Genomic DNA, 24,428 nt, shown 5'->3' on the forward strand with positions numbered 1-24,428 from the left:
TGCCTAATGTTGACCTGGGACCTCGTCATCCCCAGCTCAGCATTGTTTTTGTGGGGGGTTGGTTGTGGTTTCCCAGGCAGGCGAGGTCAGGTTGTCTGCTCCCTGGGGGGACAGTGTCAGACTTGACACCTGAGCAGCTGAGAATCAGAAGGTTCTCGCTCCAAAGAAATTCTTCAAAACAAGAAACTGTGCAGATTCCATTCAATGGTGAATATAACAAGCGGAGGTCTGTTGATTTCTAAACGTACAGAGTCCGGTTAGTGCCTCAGTGATGACTGGAGCGGCAGCTGCTGGAGTCTGTGCTGCAGGACTCTGGTAATTGGAGTTTCAGACGCTGCAGCTGCTGCTCGGTTTCTCTGGGAAAAGAACGTGTCTGAAACTCACACACAGTTTGAGGTTAGACTGGAGGCTGGACCGCTCGGTCAGTGCAGTCCGTCTGTGTGCAGGGCACAGTTCGGTCAATAGTGTAGTTAGCCTAGCTTAGCACAAAGACTGGAAGGGGAGGGAAACTGTTAGCCTGATCAAACATTTACAGCCTGAACAGGTTCTGGCCACAGCCCTGGTCTGACCTAACTGCAGATAATCCCTCAGTACATTTTTGCTCAGACGACTGTGGGTTCTGTGTGAAAGTGTGTTAGGAACAGATCTGGCAACCTGAGCCAGTTTCAGTGCTGATATGGGCACCAGGCTGTTTTTACACACAACAGCTGTGAGTTTGTCCTTAAGGTCCAGCTGCAGCACTGACACCAGGACAGTGTGACGACACAAACCCAGAGTGTCGCTTCACACACCTGAAGTGACTGACAAGGTGTGTAGCAGGTCAGTGTGTGTGTGTTGAGGTGTGAAGCTGCAGGAGGACAGTGTGAGAACGTCAAGCCAGTCCTGCTCCTCATCAGTGGGGGAGTCAGAAGTCACACAGCCTCGTTTTCATTTGTCACCTTCTTTAATCAACGCACACACACACATTATATCTGCAGGCTGCATACACACACACACACACACACACACACACAGAGCAGTTTAGAGCAGATGCAGCTTCAGGCTGAGCTCATGTTGAACAAGAAGACACTGATTCCTGGACCCTGATGTTTTATCTCCAGGGTGTAAAGTCCACAGCAGCTGGTTCTTAATGTGGATGTGGGTCCAGACTGTTCCCGCTGCTGCTGCTGCCGGGGCCTCGGTCAAGCTGCTGCACTTGCCTCCTGCTGTGACATCCTGCAGAGCCCTGACCCCCAACTCCCACCAGCAGCATCAGGCTTCCTCCTGCTCCACACTCTGGGATGGTGCTCTGCAGGGCAGAGGTCAAGTTGTTGACCAGACAGTCTTGATGATGCATGTTCGACTTGATTTCTTGAACAAACCTCAGAAACCAACAGTTTTATCTGAACTCGAATTCTTCACATTGTCCTTGTAGTCACATGGAGAAAACCAGCTGGTTGCTTTTCTCCATGTTGTTGGTCTTGAATCTCAGGGTCCACATTAGGCCCGTTCACTTTGAAAACACATATTTGTGTTTCAGCTGCTGTCCAGAAAAAAGTTAAGCTGCAGTTCAATGCACCACACAGAAAATATTTAGTTTGTGGCATAGCAGAGTGTGCAACACATTTGGTTAATGCCTGAGATAACAGCCTGATATGAGTCCAGGACAAACAGACTCAGGAATGATCCAAACACTGAGCAGAGAGGGCAGGAATCTGTTTTTCTGATGAACTTCAGGGGAAACTGAAATTCCCCTCAGACGTCTGCAGGCTGAATTCATTTCCTGACAGTCAGAACCGCTCCCTCGCTTCGCCATCCACACTGACTCCAGCCCTCCCCTCCCTGTTGATTCCTCCTGGGCGGTGGTGTGATTCCCGCTCACAGAGCAGGAAAACTTCCTCCACAACAGGGTCAGGACAGAAGAGGACGAGAGGGGGTCAAAGTCCTGAAAAAATGATAAAGGAGGGAGGGAAAACATATTTTTGGTTTTTCCACAGACCCTTTTTTAAGTGCAAACAGAAATTGTGCATAAAAACATGTAGGAGTTCCAGATGAGCTGAGAGCAACAAGAAGAAAGAGGAGAAGAAGCGAGGAAGAAGAGGAGGCTCAGTTTGAGCAGGTACCACATTCCTGACATATTCAGGATTCCACGTCCCTCAGGCCCATCCCTCGCACTTCACCTGAGAATCCTGCAGCTCAGGCTTCACTCCTATAACAAACAAAACTGGAACCTCTGCATGGACAGTTAGACTCCTCCTCCTCTGTGCCTGCTCACACCTGAACAACAGCCAGTTTTACCTGTGTGCTCCCAGACCTGCTGCAGATCTGACCCACAGAATCAAGAATTTCCCTCATGGTTAGACTTTAAATAAAGGTCGAAGTCCTGAAACCTGCTGTGACTTGAATCTGGATCTGAATCTGGATCTCTCAGAAACAGGACTCATGGCCTCAGCTCAACTGACCTGATTTGCATATTGAGATCCAGGGAACCTGTCCAGGTGAAGGTGAATGCCAGGTTCAAATCTTGATTGTGTCACAGTTCATGACTCTTTACTGCACCGCTCACCTGATTTTCCAGATCCACCTGCTCACCTGTTCTTCGTTCCTGGTCACGCACCTTCCCCACATACCTGCCCTTTCCACTAGTTCCTCCGTGTACGGTGGCACTGAGCTCTGTTCGCTGTCTGTTCATTGAGGTCTCTTGCAGCTGGAGCAGCTTCCAGTCGTTCCTTCCCACAGGTGGGGTTGCGTCTGTGGAGCAAAGCTACATTCCTGTCTGACGGCTCGTCTGCTGGCTGCAGCCCTGCAGACGCTTCAGAGCCAGAAGGATCTGTAGAAAACCACAGACTGGCTCCTGAGCTTCTGTGTCTGAGCAGAGACTCGTATGGTTGAGCTGCACAGGCGCTGCCCAGAAACAGCTCAAAGTCTGCAGACACTTTTTTCTGCTGAAATTTAATGCTGCTCAGCAACACACACTGTGTGTAATTCCAGCCTGACCAACCAGCATTGTCTAAAAGCTTCTCAACCTATTTTCGTTTTACTTAAAGGAAGTGGGCATTAGCAGTAAGATGTATTTGAAGAACACCTCCCTGACACCTGTCACAGTCCCAGTCCTGGTCCGGCCTCGCCTCTGTGTTTCCCACCAGTCACTGGGATCTACCTGTAGTTAAATATGCCCCACAGTATGTTTCAGCTCTAACAGCCACCTGGCAGCCAATCATAGAGCAGGATTTCGGTCCAAGTGGGTGGCCCTGAGCCGGCCAAGCAGGGAGACTGAACTGTCTCTCCAGCCGGTCACTCCAACGACCCCCCACACCGACTCCATGGTGTCTATCCAAACACAGCAGAGACAAAGCCCCTTTCCAGGCCTATGAGCAGCAGCTTCGAGTCCTTACATGGACACACTGAGGACCTGGATCCACATCAGGACGAAAACATCACATCTGGATCACCTGACAAGTTTTAGTGCAGATGTGTCATAACAAGCCTGTAAATGAAAGTCACAGTCCAACATGACTGTAGTTTAGTTTTTTGACCATAAAAGTTGTGATGACCTACAAACAAAGGGCTGATCATCCTTCATGCACTCAGACCAGCACTGATGTGAGATCTGTCTGATGGCACTCAGAGGATTCTGGCTGCAGGACCTCAGACCTCCTCGCTCAGATCTATTTTTAGCTCCTGGCTTGTTAGAAATGTAAGGAATTTCCTTGAGTTGTGAGGGAGGGTCAGCTGCATCCATCTTTCCTGTTCTCTGCTTCACGTGCATTTGTTTTCTGAACTGAGATGAAACGTGCACGACAAACAAGCACCAGGTTTGGAGAGACAAACAACTGGGCTCAAAAACAAAAGCCAAAACAGGCAACATTATATTTTGTATTTCAAAACAAACATGCGACTTTGAGCGTTATGATTTGTCTTCTGCTCTCTGCTTCCTAACTTTAACTTTATTACTTTATCGATCCACAGAAGAAAACAATGTGTTTTTTACATAAAAACAAAGTGTAAATTAAAACAATCATTTCTTTTTGATATAATTCATCTGCCATGTTCACTTTCAAGCAGGATCTTGTGTCAAAGCTACGACATTTCAACTGGAGAAAACAGGTAATTACTGACATGCATCACATTCCTTTGTGGCATTTCTTCTGCCGGTGGACTGTGCCCAGTTTCCTGTTCAGGTTTACAGCAGGTTTTAAAGGGTGAAGCCTTTGTTTGTGTGTGATGTGTTGATGAGCAGCTCTTCCCACACAAACATCAACATGCTGACTAAACGCTGCAGTAATCTGAGCTGCTAAAAGCTGCAGCCACAGATCAGACTCAGTAAATCAGAGGAATGGAGGGGGCTGCTGAGAGAAGGACTGCAGGACCACAGATTCATGCCTGAGCTGGTCCAGTCGTACAACTCCCTGAATTTATTTCATACCAGTATAAAGGAAAAACCGACGGCTGAGCCAGTCAGTAATTCAGTCCCCCTGTTGGTGGTGGCAGGTTCATGTCTGCAGTACATGTCACTGCAGACTCTGCGTCCTATTAGCTGGAAACATGCAGGTGTGTAAGGAGTCCATAAGGCTGTGCTGTGTGAAGGCCCAGTGCCATCAGCACAACAAACAGATGTTTAAGGTGTTCACGACACACACCCACATAGAAAAACCCTAGTTCATCACATGAAGTGGGGCGTTGTCTCAACCACAGTATAAAACACAGCCAGAGGGTCATGTTTTTCTCCCATGATGCACTACAACACCACCACCATTGTCATCATCATCGCCATCATTATTCTCCTCATCATCTTCACCCTTCCCTCCTCGGGCTGCTGACTCAGTTTGCTGTCACTCTGCACAGGTCACACTCACGCTGTGTGTGTGGAGGCTTCACACCGCACACGCCTCGTTTACTCACACACACCGCACATCGATTCACACACTCAGAGGAGGAGTGTGTGGGAGTAGCAGCGTTTCAGCAGAGAGGAGGAGGAGGATCCGCCGAGAGCACGACAACATGGTGATGGTCCCTCGTTACTGTCTCATGGGGGCCTTGTGGTCTGACTCCAGCAGAGTCTGATCGTGGTGACACTGATCAAAACTGTGGACAAGCACTAACCCAATCAAACCAGACAAATTAAAATGACCTGAATGTGTCAAACTCACATCCGGTTCTGTGTCTTTTATCTGAATCCAAGAAATACAGGCCCAAAGTACTGACGTGTCCACATATTTATGGCCATGAGTGATGTTAGAAGCAGCTGCACCAACACGGTTAAAACGCTCACATCAGTTGTGAAGTGTCAGGACGTCATGGAGTCGAAGCGACGCAGCTGAAGGTTCCTCTGACTTCAAGTTCCCACAGACGCAGAAGCAGCAGGCGGGTTTCCCCTCTGAAGGCGGGGTGAGACCTGCCGCTGCTGCTGGTTTTCTGGTTTTAACCACAGTTCACACACTGAAAAGTCTGGAGTCTTTAGTTGTCACCCCACAGAGAACGTCTCAGCCCTTCGTCCTGCGCGCTCTCACAGAGCTGGTTTCATGAGAAACCAGCTGTTCCCAGAGTTTTCTCTGTGCTGGAGGTTACGTCTGGAAGAGGAGAGTCCGCAGCTCGTTAACAGCATGTGTGGTTCTGCCACAGCAGCAGGTGAACACTGGTCAAAAAACTGTTTGAAAACTGTTTCAATCCCAACATTTCAATGTGAAGTCCAGTCACAACGAGCTCCTGGTGCTCTTTCACTCCAGTCCAGAGCCACAGACCTGGATTTCAAAGTGGATCTCAGAGACTGGAAACATGGCACCAACATATCAGCCTGTGTGAGAATCAGCATGAGAACAGAAACATTAAAGCCATCGGGGGAGACAGACCCTGGATGCACCAGGATATTCAGCAGAAATTGGATGTTTGGGTGATCTCTTCTTTCTGTGAACTAGTTCCTGGACATTGTTCTGGATTGTCCCTGGACTCTGTCCCCAGACTTTGTCACCAGACTCCACTTCTTGGATCAGTACAGACAGTATACGACATGCTTTTCCCTTATGTCTTTGTCAAATCGTCCTGTGAGCCCCCACAGCCATGTGGATTAACGGACCTGCTTTCTCTGATTCTCCAGATTTTCTTTATTTCTTTGTGTTTTTGCCTCTTATTTTATTACTGACTTTGTGTCACCGACATCTGGACTCTGGCTCTGGTTTTCCCCTGTTCATCTTTGTCTGACTTTCCTTCTTTGACCTAACCTGCCAGCCTCTCTGCACAGGACAGGGGTCACCAGCTCATGTTCCTGGATGGCCAACTATCCCTGCCCTGCCCACAGCTGATTACCTGGATCAGGTGTGTTCAGCCAACCAGAAGCTGATACCAATTGACTCCCCCACTCCACTCCCCAGGAAATGGGAGTCTCACATCAACATGTGTCTGATGGTGGTGAGTAATGTTCACAGTTAGCAGGTAAACTGACAAACCAGTTGCAGAAAGAAACTTTGCAACAGTATCAGTCAGAATCGATTCAACCCTTTGTTTTGACTGAACAGCCTCACAAATAAGGCTAATAAGGCAAATTAGTCCAATAAGAGAAAATCCTTTCTATTGTTAAAACACATTTTCCCTGCTGCTGGAAAACCTCCCTGGCAAGTTCCATTCAGCAGGAACTTCCTGTGGCAGATTCTAAATTTAGACCCTGGTTCTTGTAACTGAAACACAGGTCAGGCTCAGTGAGTTCCTGAAAAGGTTCCTGGAAACTTCCTGCAGCTCAGTCACCTGGATTCCTGCAACCACTGCATTTAGCACATGAGTCGTTGTTGTTGTTGTTGTTGTTTTTGCTGTTGTTGTTGCTGCTGCTTCTGTTGTTGCTGTTGCTTCTATTTTTGCTGTTGTTGCTGTTGCTGCTTCTGTTGTTGCTGTTGCGGCTGTTCTTTCTGTTGTTGTTGTTGTTGCTGCTGCTTCTGTTGTTGCTGTTGCTGCTTTTGTTGTTGCTGTTGCTGCTTCGGTTGTTGCTGTTGTTGCTGTTGCTGCTGTTGCTGCTTCTGTTGTTGCTGTTGCTTCTATTTTTGCTGCTGTTCTTGCTGTTGTTGTTGTTGCTGTTGCTGTTGCTGCTTTTGTTGTTGCTGTTGCTGCTTCTGTTGTTGCTGTTGCTTCTATTTTTGTTGTTGCTGTTGCTTCCATTTTTGCTGTTTTTGCTGCTGTTGCTTCTATTTTTGCTGCTGTTCTTGCTGTTGTTGTTGTTGCTGTTGCTATTGCTGTTGCTGCTTTTGTTGTTGCTGTTGCTGCTTCTGTTGTTGCTGTTGCTTCCATTTTCGCTGTTGTTGTTGCTGTTGCTGCTTCTGTTGTTGCTGTTGCTTCTGTTTTTGCTGTTGTTGTTGCTGTTGCTGCTTCTGTTGTTGCTGTTGCTTCTATTTTACTGTTGTTGTTGCTGTTGCGGCTGTTTTTGCTGCTGTTGCTTCTATTTTTGCTGCTGTTCTTGCTATTGCGGCTGTTGTTGAGTTGTAGAGAACGTGCTGTTCTCTCCTCTGTGCAGAGCAGGAACTAGAGCAGCACCAGTGTTTACCTGTCATGATAAAACTGGACTCTGATCAGATCTGAGATCAGTCCAACGATCCCTAACGAGAAACAGCAGCAGAGAAAAACAGACAAAGCTGTTGCAACAACAAATGTGAGAGCTCACAGGAACTTTGCTGCCATGCAGGAATGTGTTGGCTGTAAAAACTCACCATGTGTATTTATAAAAACCTTAGAGCACAAGTTCTCTTGTTCAAACAAGTCAGATTAATATCTAGTACAACCTGGTCTGATAGTTCCCTCATGGGCACACGATTTGATCATTATTAGCTTTAAATCTTGTTCACACAAGCTAAGATCCTGGTCACCCAGTTATCTTGCTCACAGACGTAAAGTGTTTTTACAAGTTCTTTTGTTCCTCAGTATGTTAAATTATTATTATTATTATTCATGAGACATTATCTTGTTAATGTTGTCATTTGAACATTTTTCTGTTGCTATGTGATTTTTCCAGCAGATTTTTGTTGAGCATTGGGAATTTTGTGCTGATGGTAGCACTCGCGTTCAGCAGGAGATCCATCCTCTGGAACCATGAATACATGTCCTGTAGATCTGTGCAGCAATCTGACACAGAGGAACAGACCCCACCGTCCTGCCTGCTGCCAACAGGCAGAAAGCAGCTGGTAAAATAATGATTTCATAAATAATGAGTGTGCAGAAACAGCAGCAGCAGAATGTGCTGAGATGAAGAAACAAGTGGAAGAAGAAGAGATGACAAGATGCAAAAAGCAGAAAATGTGATAGAAGTTGATCATAACAGACTGATTCCAGTAAGAAAAAGCCAACGAAGGAGAGAGCAGGTCAACAACATGAGTCAGACGAACACGGTCACGTTGGAGCACAGGAGAAAACTGATGCTCTTCACTTTTGTGCAATAGGGACAATAGAGCAGAGCCTGTAAATCAGGCAGTAAGGCCAGTCTGCACACAGCCCCTGCTTTCGGTAGTAACACTTTACAGACTGATAACAATCAATAATCAATAATCAATAATCAGAACATTAGAATATCAGATGAGGGAAATAAAAACTATACTTTGAAAACAATTTGAAATCAGCCCCAGTTTAGATGAAACATCAGGAGTCGTGTTTCTGTCTGTTACTCACTGTTTCTTTCTGACTTACTGTCTGTTTCAGGTTGTTTATGACTGTCTCTGGCTGCCTGTGACTCATGTTGCCGCCTGGTTTCTTCATAACAAGCAGCAGGTAATGAATCAGCTGATCTGCGATGTCACGGCGCCCCCTGGTGTTCATGTGACACTGCAGCAGGTTTGAATGAAGGAAGTGTTTATTACATGGTTGTTTATGGATGTAAATAAATATGTAAATATAGTTCAGGGTCACAGTTACAGACAGAAACCTGGAAACAGCCTGTAAAACTGTCACACACTGATCAATTCCTACAGACGAGGCGGAGACGAGGCCTCACAACACAAACTTAGAGCAAAGCCTTTTGTGAAATAATTTATCTCAGCTCTTCTTCGTCTGTTTCTGATTCATAGTTTAAAAAACATCCATTAAATCCAAAAACAGGCAGAAAACTGGATTTACAGTAAACTGCAACCTGCAGGGTGAACAGGTGACTCAGCACCTGAGAGAGAAAGATGAGTCAGGAAGCTGCAGGAACACACACACACACACACACACACTCAAACACACACACAGACACACACACATACACACACACACACACACACTCAAACTCACACACAGAGACACGCACATAATCACTACACACACTCAAACTCACACTCAGACACACACATAATCACCCACACACACACACACACACACACACATACAGACATACACTTCCCGGAAACAGCAGCTGGGGGGGGGGGGGATGAAGAGGAGGTGATGCTTGTCTCCTCCCGGCTCTTCCCGGCAGTCGGTCAGACCCCTCATGAGATGCAGCACGCCACCACCTCAGAGCGAGCTGATTGGCTGCTGTAGAGTCGGCCTAGGGGCCAATCAGAGAGCAGCAATGTCGGCCACTGGGATGCAGGGAAAGGCCAGAGGGAGAATTCCCGTCATCGATGTGAGGGAGGAGGACGGAGCGTGCCCTGCCGAGGTGTGTGTGCTCAGATCAAACACAAACACAACTCATGACCCTTTTAGCTGCACAATAATAAACATCCATTTTGAAACAAATCAGATGGGAACAGAACATTTTTCCACACATCATAATGTTTTTATCTGTCTTTCCAAACTGGTTCAGTTTGTTTACACTGTAAACTGTTTGCAGTTTGGCAGAAAAAAGAATGTGTGTGTTTTTATACATACACACATAATTCGTTTGAAATAACAATGCAAAACGTCAGAAAGAAGACAGAGACTGAAATTTAACTTATAACTACTGATTATATGAAATCTAAATTTTATGGTTGCATGTGTGTGTGTGTGTGTGTGTGTCTGCTCATCAGTCTGGACAGCAGAAGATCAAACAGCTCTTATCACACAAACACACACACACATTCAGATGTTGCCTGGTTCAAAAACACAAACAGCTGTTTGCTAAATCTAAATCTAAGCTAAGCTAAAGCTAAAGCTAACCTTAACCTTGACCTGACCTTGGGACAATCATGGCCTAATGGATAGGGAGTTGGACTTGTAACCTGAAAGTTGTGGCTTTGAGACTGGCAGGAATTGTCGGTGGGTTGGAGTGAATAGCCAGTGCTCTGTCCACTTTCACTAAACCAAGTCTGCTCTCTACAGGTTCACACTAGTCAAGTCCCCATAACATGAGGACACACACTAAACAAACAATGTTTTTAGGGTCTGAACCCAGGTGGACCCGGGGTCTTTCTGTGTGGAGTCTGCATGTTGTCCCTGTGTCTGTGTGGGTTTTCTCCTCCCACAGTCCAAACTCATGCAGGTCAGGATTAGGGTCTGAACCCAGGTGGACCCGGGGTCTTTCTGTGTGGAGTCTGCATGTTGTCCCTGTGTCTGTGTGGGTTTTCTCCTCCCACAGTCCAAACTCATGCAGGTCAGGATTAGGGTCTGAACCCAGGTGGACCCGGGGCCTTTCTGTCTGGAGTCTGCATGTTGTCCCTGTGTCTGTGTGGGTTTTCTCCTCCCACAGTCCAAACACATGCAGGTCAGGATTAGGGTCTGAACCCAGGTGGACCCGGGGCCTTTCTGTCTGGAGTCTGCATGTTGTCCCTGTGTCTGTGTGGGTTTTCTCCTCCCACAGTCCAAACTCATGCAGGTCAGGATTAGGGTCTGAACCCAGGTGGACCCGGGGCCTTTCTGTGTGGAGTCTGCATGTTGTCCCTGTGTCTGTGTGGGTTTTCTCCTCCCACAGTCCAAACACATGCAGGTCAGGATTAGGGTCTGAGCCCAGGTGGACCCGGGGCCTTTCTGTGTGGAGTCTGCATGTTGTCCCTGTGTCTGTGTGGGTTTTCTCCTCCCACAGTCCAAACACATGCAGGTCAGGATTAGGGTCTGAACCCAGGTGGACCCGGGGCCTTTCTGTGTGGAGTCTGCATGTTGTCCCTGTGTGGGTTTTCTCCTCCCACAGTCCAAACACATGCAGGTCAGGATTAGGGTCTGAACCCAGGTGGACCCGGGGCCTTTCTGTGTGGAGTCTGCATGTTGTCCCTGTGTCTGTGTGGGTTTTCTCCTCCCACAGTCCAAACACATGCAGGTCAGGATTAGGGTCTGAACCCAGGTGGACCCGGGGCCTTTCTGTCTGGAGTCTGCATGTTGTCCCTGTGTCTGTGTGGGTTTTCTCCTCCCACAGTCCAAACTCATGCAGGTCAGGATTAGGGTCTGAACCCAGGTGGACCCGGGGCCTTTCTGTGTGGAGTCTGCATGTTGTCCCTGTGTCTGTGTGGGTTTTCTCCTCCCACAGTCCAAACACATGCAGGTCAGGATTAGGGTCTGAACCCAGGTGGACCTGGGGCCTTTCTGTGTGGAGTCTGCATGTTGTCCCTGTGTCTGTGTGGGTTTTCTCCTCCCACAGTCCAAACTCATGCAGGTCAGGATTAGGGTCTGAACCCAGGTGGACCAGGGGCCTTTCTGTGTGGAGTCTGCATGTTGTCCCTGTGTGTGTGTGGGTTTTCTCCTCCCACAGTCCAAACACATGCAGGTTAGGATTAGGGTCTGAACCCAGGTGGACCCGGGGCCTTTCTGTGTGGAGTCTGCATGTTGTCCCTGTGTCTGTGTGGGTTTTCTCCTCCCACAGTCCAAACTCATGCAGGTCAGGATTAGGGTCTGAACCCAGGTGGACCCGGGGCCTTTCTGTGTGGAGTCTGCATGTTGTCCCTGTGTCTGTGTGGGTTTTCTCCTCCCACAGTCCAAACACATGCAGGTTCGGTTGGTTGGTGACTGTAACTGGCAGAAACAGGAGGTACAGGTGACAGATGGAAATGTGATCACTAATAAACCATGTCACAGTAAAGTCTTTGTGTTTATTGTCATTTATTGTTCTCCAACCAGGACAGCAGAAACCCTGAGTGATGTTTGGCCTCATCCGTGTTTGAGCTGCTGTCACTCTGAACTCAAACAAACTCAAACAAACTCAGACAAACAAAGAAAAGCACTGAGTTACGCCACAGTTGTTGTCTGTGGTGAAAGTCAGGACAGTCTGCTGTCAGTGATCTGCACAGATGTTGTCACCTCTGCAGAACATCATCACCGTCGGCTGTTTGGATGAAGGCTTTTCCAGTTAGAGGTGCAGGTGATGGAGGAACAGGGTGACATTGACCCTGAGTTTTAGACTTTTATTCTGAAACTCACACCACATGCTCAGCGACCGTTCAAACATGATCTTCATTAGCTGACAGAAACAGAAACACAAAATATGACTAAAGTGTTATTATTCACAGAGTGAGGATGCAAACAAATGAACATTAAATAGAAGCAATAACAAGATTTCAGACACTGGTTTTGGGAGAACAGGAGCAAAGTCCCTTATTCATCACAAAATAATAAACTCACAAACTAAAAAACGTGTCCGGATGAAAAGCAGCAGCAGTAACTATACAGACTGAAAACGGGTTCAGATAAATGCAGAACTTGTTGGTGTGGGAATGGAGCTGCAAAGGAAACATCTCATATCCAGAACCTAAGAACCAGGTGCTGATATTACAGGTGACAACGTGGTCCTTCAACTTTGGTTTGTAGTCTGCTCCTAAAATCAACAAAGAAGAACTTTTTAAAATTTTCTGTAGTGCGTCCAGTTACCTGTTCACCTGTTCACCTGTCTGTGTGGGATTTACCTGTGCTTGGACTCCACCTTCTCTCCTGGTCGGGCTTCCTGCTCAGGTGAGTTCTTATACCTGCCTGTTGGTTTTTGTTGTGTTTAGGACTCGTACCTGGATCTGTTCTGGACAGACCCAGGAAATAAATAGTCTGAATATTTGTGGATCATCTGGTTCAACGAACAGCAGCAGGACAAGCTCAGAAACCACTGGCCCTTCCGTGTCGTTGGCTGAGCTGACAGGAACCAAAGTGTGACGTGCAGAAAGTGAAGGAGTCTGTGTCCCTGCAGGTGGAACTGACTGAGCTGATGAGCAGTGAAGTAACTGTCAGTGTGTTTGAGACGAGGACACACGGGGGACTGAACTGGGGAGAGTGAGTCATTTAGAGACACAGCTGCTGTTTGAACACTGAACCTTGTTGTTGGAAAGGTTTTGGGTTGTGGAGAGGAAACTCTGGAGAGGGAGTGTGATCGTTTCCAGCTGTGGAAGAAGCTGCTCACACTTTTGTTCCTGGTGCTGATTCTTCATGCAGCGATGGCAGCAACACTAAACGTGACAGCAGAGGTTTCCTGCACATCCTGAATGTTTGGGTGGTGGAAACACTGTAGTGAAGCTGGACTCTCAGCGGGTTCACATGAGTCCTGCCTTTCAGGGCAGCTTCAGTTCATGTCCCACTCCAACACAGCTTTGAGTGTGTCACGTTCAGGCACCTGGACGTTGGCTGGACCAGGTGTCTCACTTACATGGAGGAAACTCAGAGGGTAAAACCAGCCGGACGTTACACAGGGAGGCGTCTGGTGTTTTAAAGAAGCAGGAGGTGATGAAGAAACACAACTACAGCAGGAAACCTGAGGGGTTTTCACACTAAATATCTGCTGCTCAGCTGAAACACGTCGTGTGCTGACTGTGCTCAGTGTGGCTCACTGCTGTTTTTACAGGATCTGGACAAAAGAGCTGAAACGCCTGTGTTTTGTTTTCTTGTGCAAACTTTCCACCTGTAAAAGCTCCATCCCCACAACACGAGTGACACCAGCACACACACGTTTCTCAAATCTCAGCGGAGCAGCTGTTTGGAAACTGCTGGGCTGCACGTGGCCTGACGGAGCGGAGGTTTCCAGTCCCGTTGCAGATTGATCAGAGGAAACTCAGCAGTTTGGAGATTTCCAGCTCTCACACTGACTCATCTTCCACAACTCAGCCGTCGCCATGGAGCAGCTCGGAAAAGACAGAAACTGCTGTTTCTGACTGTCGCTGGTTCCTGCTCAGATACTGGACCCTTTCTGACCCTGCACAGGTCACAGCCCCATTGTGGGGGGGCCCTCAGAAGCCTGGATGACAAGTTCATTTTTATTTTTATTTTTTTAAAAAGGTTTTAACTTCCTACATGTTTAGAAAGAAGCAGAAGTCCTCTGGATTTTTGGATCAGTGTAAATCTGATGGGTCAGAACTGGTCGGATTTTTTAGCATGTCTGGTGCACATGTTCTTGAATGTTCTATGATGCACCAGAAACTTGTTGTTTGAGAACGACAGCAGCTGTTGTGTTTGGCAGTAGTTTCTTTAGAGTCCTTTGTGTTGGTGCAGGGCTCCACCAGCAGGAGGCAGCACAGCCGTTTCCTTCAGTCTCTCCAGCTTCAACCGGATTCAGAGAAGGTTTAGGAGTAAAGAACCAGGAGCAGAGTCCAGACCAGACTTCAGGCTGAAAATGATGTTTTTAGTTTGTGAATTTACATATGAATGACGTCATGTTTGTTTGTTTTCTGGCATTTTTCTGTTTTTGAAGCTCTTGGCCTCCTGAGCTGCGGGGACTTAGTTTTAGTTGAAGGACTGCAGCTTCCTGAAAATGTGTTGAATTCAAGACTGTTTTACAGAATCATGCGTTTTATCACAAAGGTTTTTTAATGCTAATTAGTCAAATTAGTTCTAGAGAGGATTTTTAAAAAATGACATTAAGATTTTTAATCACATTAACATTATCTGTCACTGTTGTAGGCAGTTAATCCTGCCTGTCTCTGAATATGGTCCAATCAGCGTCAAGGCTTGTTCCGTGGATGCTGCTCCCGCCCCATTTGGGCCGATTTCAGTCCGGGTGAAAATCGCCCAGATAATTCTCATAAGACTCATATTAATTTGTTTTCCAACGTTAGACGCTGCAATGTATTCTGTATGGATTCCGGAAGGGCTTGCACTAACGTGCTTTCGTCATACGTAACCCGGTGTTACAATTCGCGGGAGTAGCAAGCTAGCGGGATTCACGGTCAACATAGCTAACATTACCTCATCTCAGAGCAACACGATCAAATCGTTAAGAGAAATACCATTCAGTCGTTGTAGTAATCGGGATAAATTGGCAACTAAAGAATCTGGACCACCCGACCAAATTTAAACCCAAAACAAGTATCTATAAAGGGGGGAAATGTATAATCGGGGTTTTTCGCGGAGCTGGTATGAGCGGAAAACATGGCGGGCTGTGAAGTAGCTAACGCTTTGTTTTGTTACCCCTGCATTCTGCTCCATCCCGATGGAGGCACCGGCACGGACACCACATGGACAACGACAGGTGTGTGTTGTTTTTACATCCAAACATGTCTCTGAGGGTGAACCAATAAATGGCAACCCACTGCAGATGATCACTGGTATGTTCATTCATTGTAGAGCCGAATTATTATTCAACACATCGACAATGAACTCCAGGATGTAGCTGTCCACAAAATACTGTAGACTGTGTAGCTGATGGAGAAAATTTGGGGTTGATTCCATCTGGCGGTTATTCTGGTTGTATTCATATATGCAGGGATCAGAAAAAACAAATTGTTCAGTGCAGTGTGTCAATGTGTAGCTTGCTAGCTGTTCATTTACCCATTTAATGGGTCACCCTAGCCATCATGGCAACCTGAGAGATTTGTCAGGAGCCGCCACTGTCACTTGGTGTTTTTGCAGAACTTGTCAGGAATCAGAGGTTTGTTGTTGAGCTGCTCTTTCCTGTACATCAGCACCGCTTTCATTCTGTTTCTCCACATGAGAAAAGTTTCCAGCCTGTTTAAAACCACGTGAAGAATAAAAAGCTTCCATTAAATATTCAAATGTTAAATGTTCTAAATGTTTTCCTGGATTTGTTTTAAAGCTAATTAACTAAGAAATAATTAGTATTCTCCCATTCAATTTATTTTTTAAAAATGATTTCTGCCCTTTTCAGTCACCTGACCTGCTCCCCCCTGCACACCTGTCACCTGTCATTAGGACTCAACAGTTTAGAAACCAGCTCAGAAAGGTTCTGTCCCATCCCAGGTCCTGCTGTTCCCATCAGACCTGCTGTTTGACTCATGTGTGTCAGGGACATGGACCAGGTGTGAACACCCTGAGCTCCTAAACTGCCACCATGCACAGACTGAACTGAAACATCATTTGTGCACAGTTTCCTCCAAAGCTGCTGGTTTTGATATGAAGCACTGAAACATCAGTGTGTGTGTGTGTGGAGCTCTTTCAGCCAGCTCTAATTCTTCTCTAGTGTTTTAATGAGTGGAGACAATTCAAGTCACATTGGTCTGACATATAAGTGTGTGACCCTCCTGCAGCCCCAGTGCTCCTCACATAGAAAGTCCAGCTGTGGTGACGTTTCAGAGACAAAACATGTTTCAAAGCTTTTTACAGTGAAGTAAAACCCAAAAGTGCATTAATGTGATGGACGAGTTTGAGGATCATCATGTGCTTATCAGATCTCTGCCTTTAGTGTTTGTGCTTCCAAAGTTTTAAGCTCACTTGTGTTCACATAATATACAAAACTGTCCAGTCCAGTGGTAGGAAAGTTCACATACACAACTGCTCAGCAATGCACAGACCTCTGTCCTGCTCGTTAAAGGGACAGTCCAACTTTGGTGGATCCTTCTGCTCCAGATGTTTGAGATGAATCTCAGTGCAGAGGTGCAGCCCAGAACTCTTTAGCCGAGCTCAGCATTCTGGTATGTTTCGCCTCATGTATGACCATAAACTGGCTCTGTGCTAACTCCACGCTCCCGACATCTGACGTCCACAAAACAACATGAGGTGGGTTGTTTGATTCTTAGAATAACCCTTTAAACAGAAGTGAAGACCAAAAGCAGCCACCTGTCTAATGTTTAAAGCCCTAAGTGGCCTGGACCCCCCTTACCTGAGGTCCTCCAACCAGTTTTTATTAGAAATTCCCAGGTTGAGATATGAATTGTGGCTTTCACCACAGTCGCCCCAAAGCTCTGGATGATCCTCTGTGATCAGAACTACAACAGAACTGTGTTTTTAAAAGCCGCCCTAAAACATATTTATTTCCATGAGCATGTAAAACATTACGATGTCTGTTTTGGATTTTAATGACTCAATGATGATTAAGTTTGATTGATAAAATTGATCATACACATGAAACTCATAATATTTTCACTTGTTTTCAATTAAGGTAAAAACTCCATAGAACTACAACAGCAGTTGCCACTAATCCTACTGTTCTAATGTTAATGCAGCTCAACGCTGCTTCACTGACCCAACAAGTGGATTTGTTGTTTGAATGTACGCTAACAGTTTCTCCCTGCTGCCAGTCTTTGTGCTAAGCTAGGCTAAACCTCTCTGAGATCAAACCCATATCCACCTGCAGCATCTGGCTCTGGAGGCTAACCAGAGGATTTCCACTACGTTGGCCTGCTCCTGTAAATGATCCACAGTCCCCACAGTTGCATGTTGATGCTAACAGATGTTTTATCCAGCGAGTCTGAGAGATGGGGAGAGGCCGACTTGTGCTTGTGGAGATCATGGAAGCCTTCTAAAGGTTCCTGAGATGTTGACATGAGAACGTCTGCTGTTTCCACTGCAGCTCATCAGGCGTAGGCGTTTGCCTCATGACTCTGAAAAGGTCTGACTCTGATTAATGTCATGACCAGCAGTCAGGAAAATGTTTAGTGTCTGGATAAAGGAATACTTGACTGATTTCCAGCCTTTTCTGTTGGTTGGTGGTTGCATTTATGCAGTGGCACAGGTTGGGTTTGCAAGTATGAAGAACATCAGCCCCTAGAGGGCAGCAGCCACAGGGGGCTGTGGTGGAGCTAAAGTGCTTCATAGGTGTCATGTTCATAACGTGCTGCGTTTGTGGTGATTTCTGTCTCCTCCGGTCTTTGCTCCTTCGTGTTTGTACTCATGTCCTGGCTCACTGGACCTACACTGAGCCCATGTGCTCACATGGAGCTGCAGGGATGTATAAACAGATTATATACACACAGCTGGGAGTCAGGTTTTTAATCACTTTTCCAAACTCTTAAATTATAAAATACAGACTGAGCAGTGGGTTTATCTGCTAATGTTGTTTGTCATGTGTGGCTAACTAGCTAACTACCCATCCATCCATCATCTGTACCCCCTTAGTCCTAACCAGGGTCTCAGGGATCTGCTGGAGCCTATCCCAGCTCTCTTTGGGTGAAAGGCAGGGGTCCACCCTGGACAGGTCCCCAGTCCATCACAGGGCCACATAGAGACCAACAACCTCACACACTCACACTCACTCCTATGGGCAATTTAGAGTCACCAATCAACCTGACATACATGTTTTTGGACTGTGGGAGGAAACCAGAGTACCTGGAGAAAACCCACACAAGCACAGGGAGAACATGCAGACTCCACACAGAAAGGCCCCTGATGGGTTTCAGACCAGGAACCTTCTTGATGTGAGGCAACAGTGCTAACCACTAACCCACTGTACTGCCCTACTAGCTAACTATATAGTGTTAATTCCAATGCCAAGAGTTAGCATGTCATGTCAGGACCGGACTGGACTGCTGCTCCTGCGGTTGAATAAATTCACACTAAACACTAACGAAGGTCGTCATCTCTGCCAGCAACAATCCCTAGAAATTAGAACCCAATGTTTGAAAAACATCTTCTGTTGCACCTGTTCCCCAGCAGAACCTGAAAGATCCTGAGTTTTTATTGTATGTGACGTATTCAGGTTTGGGTATTCTGTAATTGTTATGAACCCACTGCTGTATCTCAGCCCTGTGAGCTAAAAGTCGATGAAATAAAGTAAAACTATAGTTTTCAGCTGGAGGCTGGAACTGGAATTTGCCAGTACGAGTCAGGTGGGGTCTTAAAAATGCAGGTGTGGGGAAAATTGTGTGTAGCTGATGTGTGAGTAAAGGTTAGATTCAGTGAAGCATTCCTTTATGTTCTGTCGGTGTGAATGTTAATGGTGGCAGAAGTTATCTGGGTGAATTTGTCTTTTGTGGCCACAGACTCATCAGGACCACAAGGATCAGTTTCCATTATCAGTTGCATTATTTTGTTCCTCTGGGCTTCAGTGTTCACACAGACGGAGGAGGGGTGCCACTAAGGAAGAAGTCCAGTCCTCTGTGGTTGAGAGTCAGGCTGAGTCTCTGTGGGAGTCAATAGCAGACTCTCCGCCCCTCCTCCTCCTGTGTCTCCACATCCTACAGTGAGTCCTCTCCCGCCGCTCGCCCTACATGACGCTGCACTTCCCCTTCAGCTTGTCGGCTCGTTTCTGTTTTCCCGATCGTTTGCCGTCGATGCTCAGGCTCATGTCCCGCTTCTTCTCCAGCGCCAGCAGCTCCTGGAACAGCTCCTTCACGTTGGTGTTCGTTTTGGCCGACGTCTCCATGAAGGCACACTTCCAGGCCGCGGCCTGAGCCTCGCCCTCCTTCGTCTCCACCTCACGCTGGGCCGTCTCATCGCTCTTGTTGCCCACGAGCATGATGGGAATGGACTCTACACTTCCTTTGATGGCCAGAACCTGGAGGGACACGTGTCGGTCAGTCAGGACTGTAGTTGTTCTGTGTGTTACTATTTTACTCCACTAAAGACCTTTCTAAGATCCAGTGTGTCACATGTGCCTGTTCTACAACAGAACCCTGACAGGACCAGCAGCTTATTGTTGCGACCCTTTTGACTTTCAGTAACTTAGTGTCTTGTGTTTTGTTTTAAAGTGTAAACGTGTAAAACATTATCAAAGCTGTTCCTGTGAACCACCTCCCCTGCTCTGTGCTTTATAAACCTTTGAGCTGCAGTACTTAGGGCAGACTGAAGTCAGACCTGTTGGTAGATGGGTTTGAGCTCCTCCAGTGACTGGCGGCTGGTGATGGAGAAGACCAGGATGAAGGCGTGGCCTTTGGAAATGGACAGTCGCTGCATGGCGGGAAACTGGTGACTACCTGTTGTGTCTGTGATCTGCAGCGTGCAGACGCTCTTATCGCAGCTGATCACCTGCAGGAAACAGAACACAACCAAACAATTCAGTCCCAGAGTTTTAAAGAGATTCAAATGTTCAGATGAGCTGAGAAGGTGAAAGAGCAGAGAGTCTTTAACCAAACAATAAGGGACTTGAGAGGGTCAGGTTCCCTCAATCTACAGAAGGTCTGATGACCCAAACCAACTCCCATAGCTGAGAGCCACCTGGCTCTGGTTACCTGCAGGGACCACAATGGGTGCAACACCTGAGTTCATGCAGCTTTAACCCACTGAGCCTACCTGTCTGTAGGTGTCCTCCACAGTGGGGATGTAGGTGTCTCTGAAAGTGCCTTTAACGAATCGAAGGACCAACGAGCTCTTCCCCACTCCGCCGGCTCCAAACACCACCACCCGGTAGTCGTTACTCTGCTCAGGCATCCTGGGAGTTGGAGTCCACTGTTACTCTGAATAAATGACCTGTACACTGAAGAAAAGACAGAAGAGGAAAAAACTAAGTGGAGAAAGAAATGTGTAAATGTAAAATTCAGTTATTGTTCTACATTATTTCAAAACAATAAAATACATTTGGTATCAAAAGAACTTTACAAAACTTAAAAAACGCGGTCTGAGAACGTCTGGTTTGGTCTGTTCACACTGAGGGAACATCAGGTCTTGGAGGGAAAACAGCAGCTGTGATGACGACGGAGCCGGACTCTGTGGACTCCACACCTGTCGCCCAGAACTGCACAGACATTTCTGACATGAGGTGACACGTCCTGAGCTGCTTTAGATGTTTCCCATGATGATACAGAAACACTGAATGCCTGTGTAACCACAGATCGGCTGCTCAGGACCCAACGTCTCCGTCAGAGCAGCTTCTCCTGCCGTCACTGCTCCATTTCTCAACCACAGAATTAGACCAGTGACTAATCAGCAGCTCGTTAATCAATCTGTACAACACACACACACACACACCTGGCTCCTGATAGCATCCATTTCACGTTACCATGGAAACACCTGAATGTACAACGTGTGTGGGTTGTCATGTTGCCGTAGCAACAGAGACAGACAGCAGGCATTTATACACTCGCAGAGAGGGTGCAAACATGTCATCATCGGTAGGGCCGTTGTCAAGGTTACCAGCCCACCCACATCACCTGACATCACTTCCTGTGCGGAGGCAGGCAGCAGGGAAAACACCAGACACAGCAGCAGGAATAAAGCTGCTCCCATCACAGACACACAGCAACATCCAGGTCATAGAGACCCTTCTGTTGTTGTTGTCGTTGTTAATGTGGCAGCACAGACCATGTAAGATTAAGACAATTTTTAGTTTTGCCTCAATTTCCAAGTAACAGACTTTTCAGCCCAAGTAGTTTTTCTGTGTCTGTGCCGCACTCAGCTTTGCTCTTTCTTTCCTACAAACAGCAGCTGTTCCTGTCTATACTACTGAACGATTATGGACTGGGCTCGGCTCTGTTCCCACTGCTCCGCCACCTTCTCTCTGCTCACAGCAACGTCTGGAGTCTGTACGAGAAACAGAAAATCACTGGCCTGATGCTTTACGTTTGTGCAGACCCAGTGAAAGCCATGATGCAGGCAGCAGTCCAGTGTTTTGGTCTGGTAAAGACTAAAGCCCAGTGGAGCTGCAGCCTCCCAGCAGAGTCGTTTATTCCAACAACAGCTCACTGCACTTTCACACCTTCACACTTCAGCTCTTCACATTATTGTCACTCACACTTTCTGCTTTTCTCTTCACTTTAATTTTCTCCTCTTCCTCTTCTGAGTTTCTTTACCCTCTCAGGGATTTCTGCATGTTCCACATTACACCATCACACACAGACGTGTTTAACTGGCTGCTGTTTTAAAACCATTAACTGGCAGAATTTTAATTGATTATTTATGTTATTCATGTTTTAATATGGCAACATGGCAGCATGGCGGCGTGGTTGATTGGTGACTCTAAATTGCCCATAGGAGTGAGTGTGAGTGTGTGAGGTTGTTTGTCTCTATGTGGCCCTGTGATGGACTGGGGACCTGTCCAGGGTGGACCCCTGCCTTTCACCCAGAGAGAGCTGGGATAGGCTCCAGCAGGTCCCTGGGACCCTGGTTAGGACTAAGGGGGTCTAGATGATGGATGGATGTTTTGATTGATTAAGTTTTCAAATGAGTCTGTTTTGAAAATCTTAAGTCATGGTTGTGTCAGTGCTCCTGGTATACGCTGTATCCCGTACTACTGTACTACTGGTTGTAGTAGGAGTCGTAGTAAACTTACAGTGACAGCAGCAGGAATTATAATAATTAGTGGACTCAGACCTGGAATCAGTCAGAGAGCTGCAGTCTGTTGTTTAAAGGTCTAATGAGTCCAGACAAACTAATGTGACCCAAAGCATTAACGTTACCCAAAGCTCCAGTTCCTCCCAAATTCACATCAGATCCATTCAATCCAAAGGTCCAGTCAGGACCACGCTAGGTGGCTAATGCAACCAGAACCAACAGGTTAGCTTTAGATGCTAACACATCCAGAAGGAAGAAGGCCCCATGTGGATCCAATGTGAGTCCTTTGGCTGCTTTGAATGCTCTCCATGTGAAAAAGCCAAAGCCATGTTAACCCTGGTTGTTGGTCTTTCTTTGTCCCACTCTCTCTGTGCTAAAGAACGCCGCCTCTTGGCTCTGGCAGCCACTGGTTCCCACTTTGAGCTGCAGAGACTCCTCCATGGCTGCTGTTGGAAACCACTACTGGCTTCTTCTGACCTTGGCCAGGTGGCAGGGGGGGCTTGTTGACGGAGCGGACTTTGACAACACAGGGTGGAGAAGCTGGAATAACAACAGAAGGGCTGTAGGTAGCAGAGAGTCCTGGGGGGTAGTATAGCTGAGAGACACCAGGGCCTGGATCTGGGTACCTGCAGGTACCAGACTGTGAGGAACACAGAAACCACCAGTCCTCCCTCAAAACATTAAAATCGTGTCAGAATTCACCAAAATAAAAGTTTATCTAAGAAAAGACAGAAATACTGTGGAAAACTGAGACTGTGCTAAGTAACTTCAGAGTATTTTTTATATTTTACTGCAGTATTACTATGATCTCATTGTGATATATCTGGTTTATTTTACTGCAGTATTACTATGATCTCATTGTGATATTTCTGGTTTATTTTACTGCAGTATTACTATGATCTCATTGTGATATTTCTGGTTTATTTTACTGCAGTATTACTATGATCTCATTGTGATATTTCTGGTTTATTTTACTGCAGTATTACTATGATATCATTGTGATATTTCTGGTTTATTTTACTGCAGTATTACTATGATCTCATTGTGATATTTCTGGTTTATTTTACTCCAGTATTACTATGATCTCTGTGATATTTCTAGTTTATTTTACTGCAGTATTACTATGATCTGTGATATTTCTGGTTTATTTTACTGCAGTATTACTATGATCTCTGTGATATTTCTAGTTTATTTTACTGCAGTATTACTATGATCCCTGTGATATTTCTAGTTTATTTTACTGCAGTATTACTATGATCTCTATGATATTTCTGGTTTATTTTACTGCAGTATTACTATGATCTCTGTGATATTTCTGGTTTATTTTACTGCAGTATTACTATGATCTCTGTGATATTTCTAGTTTATTTTACTGCAGTATTACTATGATCTGTGATATTTCTGGTTTATTTTACTGCAGTATTACTATGATCTCTGTGATATTTCTAGTTTATTTTACTGCAGTATTACTATGATCCCTGTGATATTTCTAGTTTATTTTACTGCAGTATTACTATGATCTCTATGATATTTCTGGTTTATTTTACTGCAGTATTACTATGATCTCTGTGATATTTCTGGTTTATTTTACTGCAGTATTACTATGATCTCTGTGATATTTCTAGTTTATTTTACTGCAGTTATTAATTTTCTCATAATATTGACTCATGTACTTTAATACGAAGTAGAATTAACTGAATTATTCTAATTATTCTCTTATCCTCTGACGTTTTAACACTGTCGTGCACGTTCGTGTCACGACACAATCCTCAGCTCTACAACACGCGCACGGGCACGCGCACGCCACCGACCCGCCGCTTTGTTCTGTGCTGCAGCTTCAGGCTCGTTACCTCCTCGCATCATGTTAAGCAACAGCCTGGACGCGCGCTCACGGGCACGCGCGCCTCAATAGCATGAATGAACATGTACAATCACACGCACGCGGTGACGAGACCAAGAGCCGGTCGGTGAAACCGGACCGAGTGTGGAGCTCTGCCGCCGGGCTGCTGCTGGCGCGGCCCCCGCTCCCGGTGTGCGATTGTCGGGGAGAGTGTCGTGATGGAGTCGGTGTGAAGCGTGCGGGACTCACCGTGTCTCCGTGGATCCTCGGGCTGTGTGCGGGGTTCGTCTACTCCGGAGCGGCTGTGAGCATCCCGGACCCTCCGCTCTCTGACTCACATCATCATCACCATCATCATCATCACCACCATCATCATCATCACCACCATCATCATCACCATCAG

At 46.4% G+C, this 24,428-nt stretch overlaps 1 protein-coding gene across 1 annotated transcript; it reads right to left on the reverse strand.

The window, feature by feature from the left end:
• Positions 1-18,437: 18,437 nt before the first annotated feature.
• Positions 18,438-24,428, reverse strand: LOC113139896 (GTP-binding protein Di-Ras1). Its single transcript, XM_026323523.1, has 4 exons — positions 24,275-24,428; positions 20,209-20,392; positions 19,774-19,944; positions 18,438-19,474 (listed from the first exon to the last, which is right to left on the reverse strand). The coding sequence occupies exons 2-4, from the start codon at positions 20,344-20,346 to the stop codon at positions 19,184-19,186; spliced, it is 600 nt and encodes a 199-aa protein (XP_026179308.1). The 5' UTR covers positions 20,347-20,392; positions 24,275-24,428; the 3' UTR covers positions 18,438-19,183.

Source organism: Mastacembelus armatus, chromosome 4 (assembly GCF_900324485.2).
Source record: "Mastacembelus armatus chromosome 4, fMasArm1.2, whole genome shotgun sequence".
Classification (NCBI taxonomy): Eukaryota; Metazoa; Chordata; class Actinopteri; order Synbranchiformes; family Mastacembelidae; genus Mastacembelus; species Mastacembelus armatus.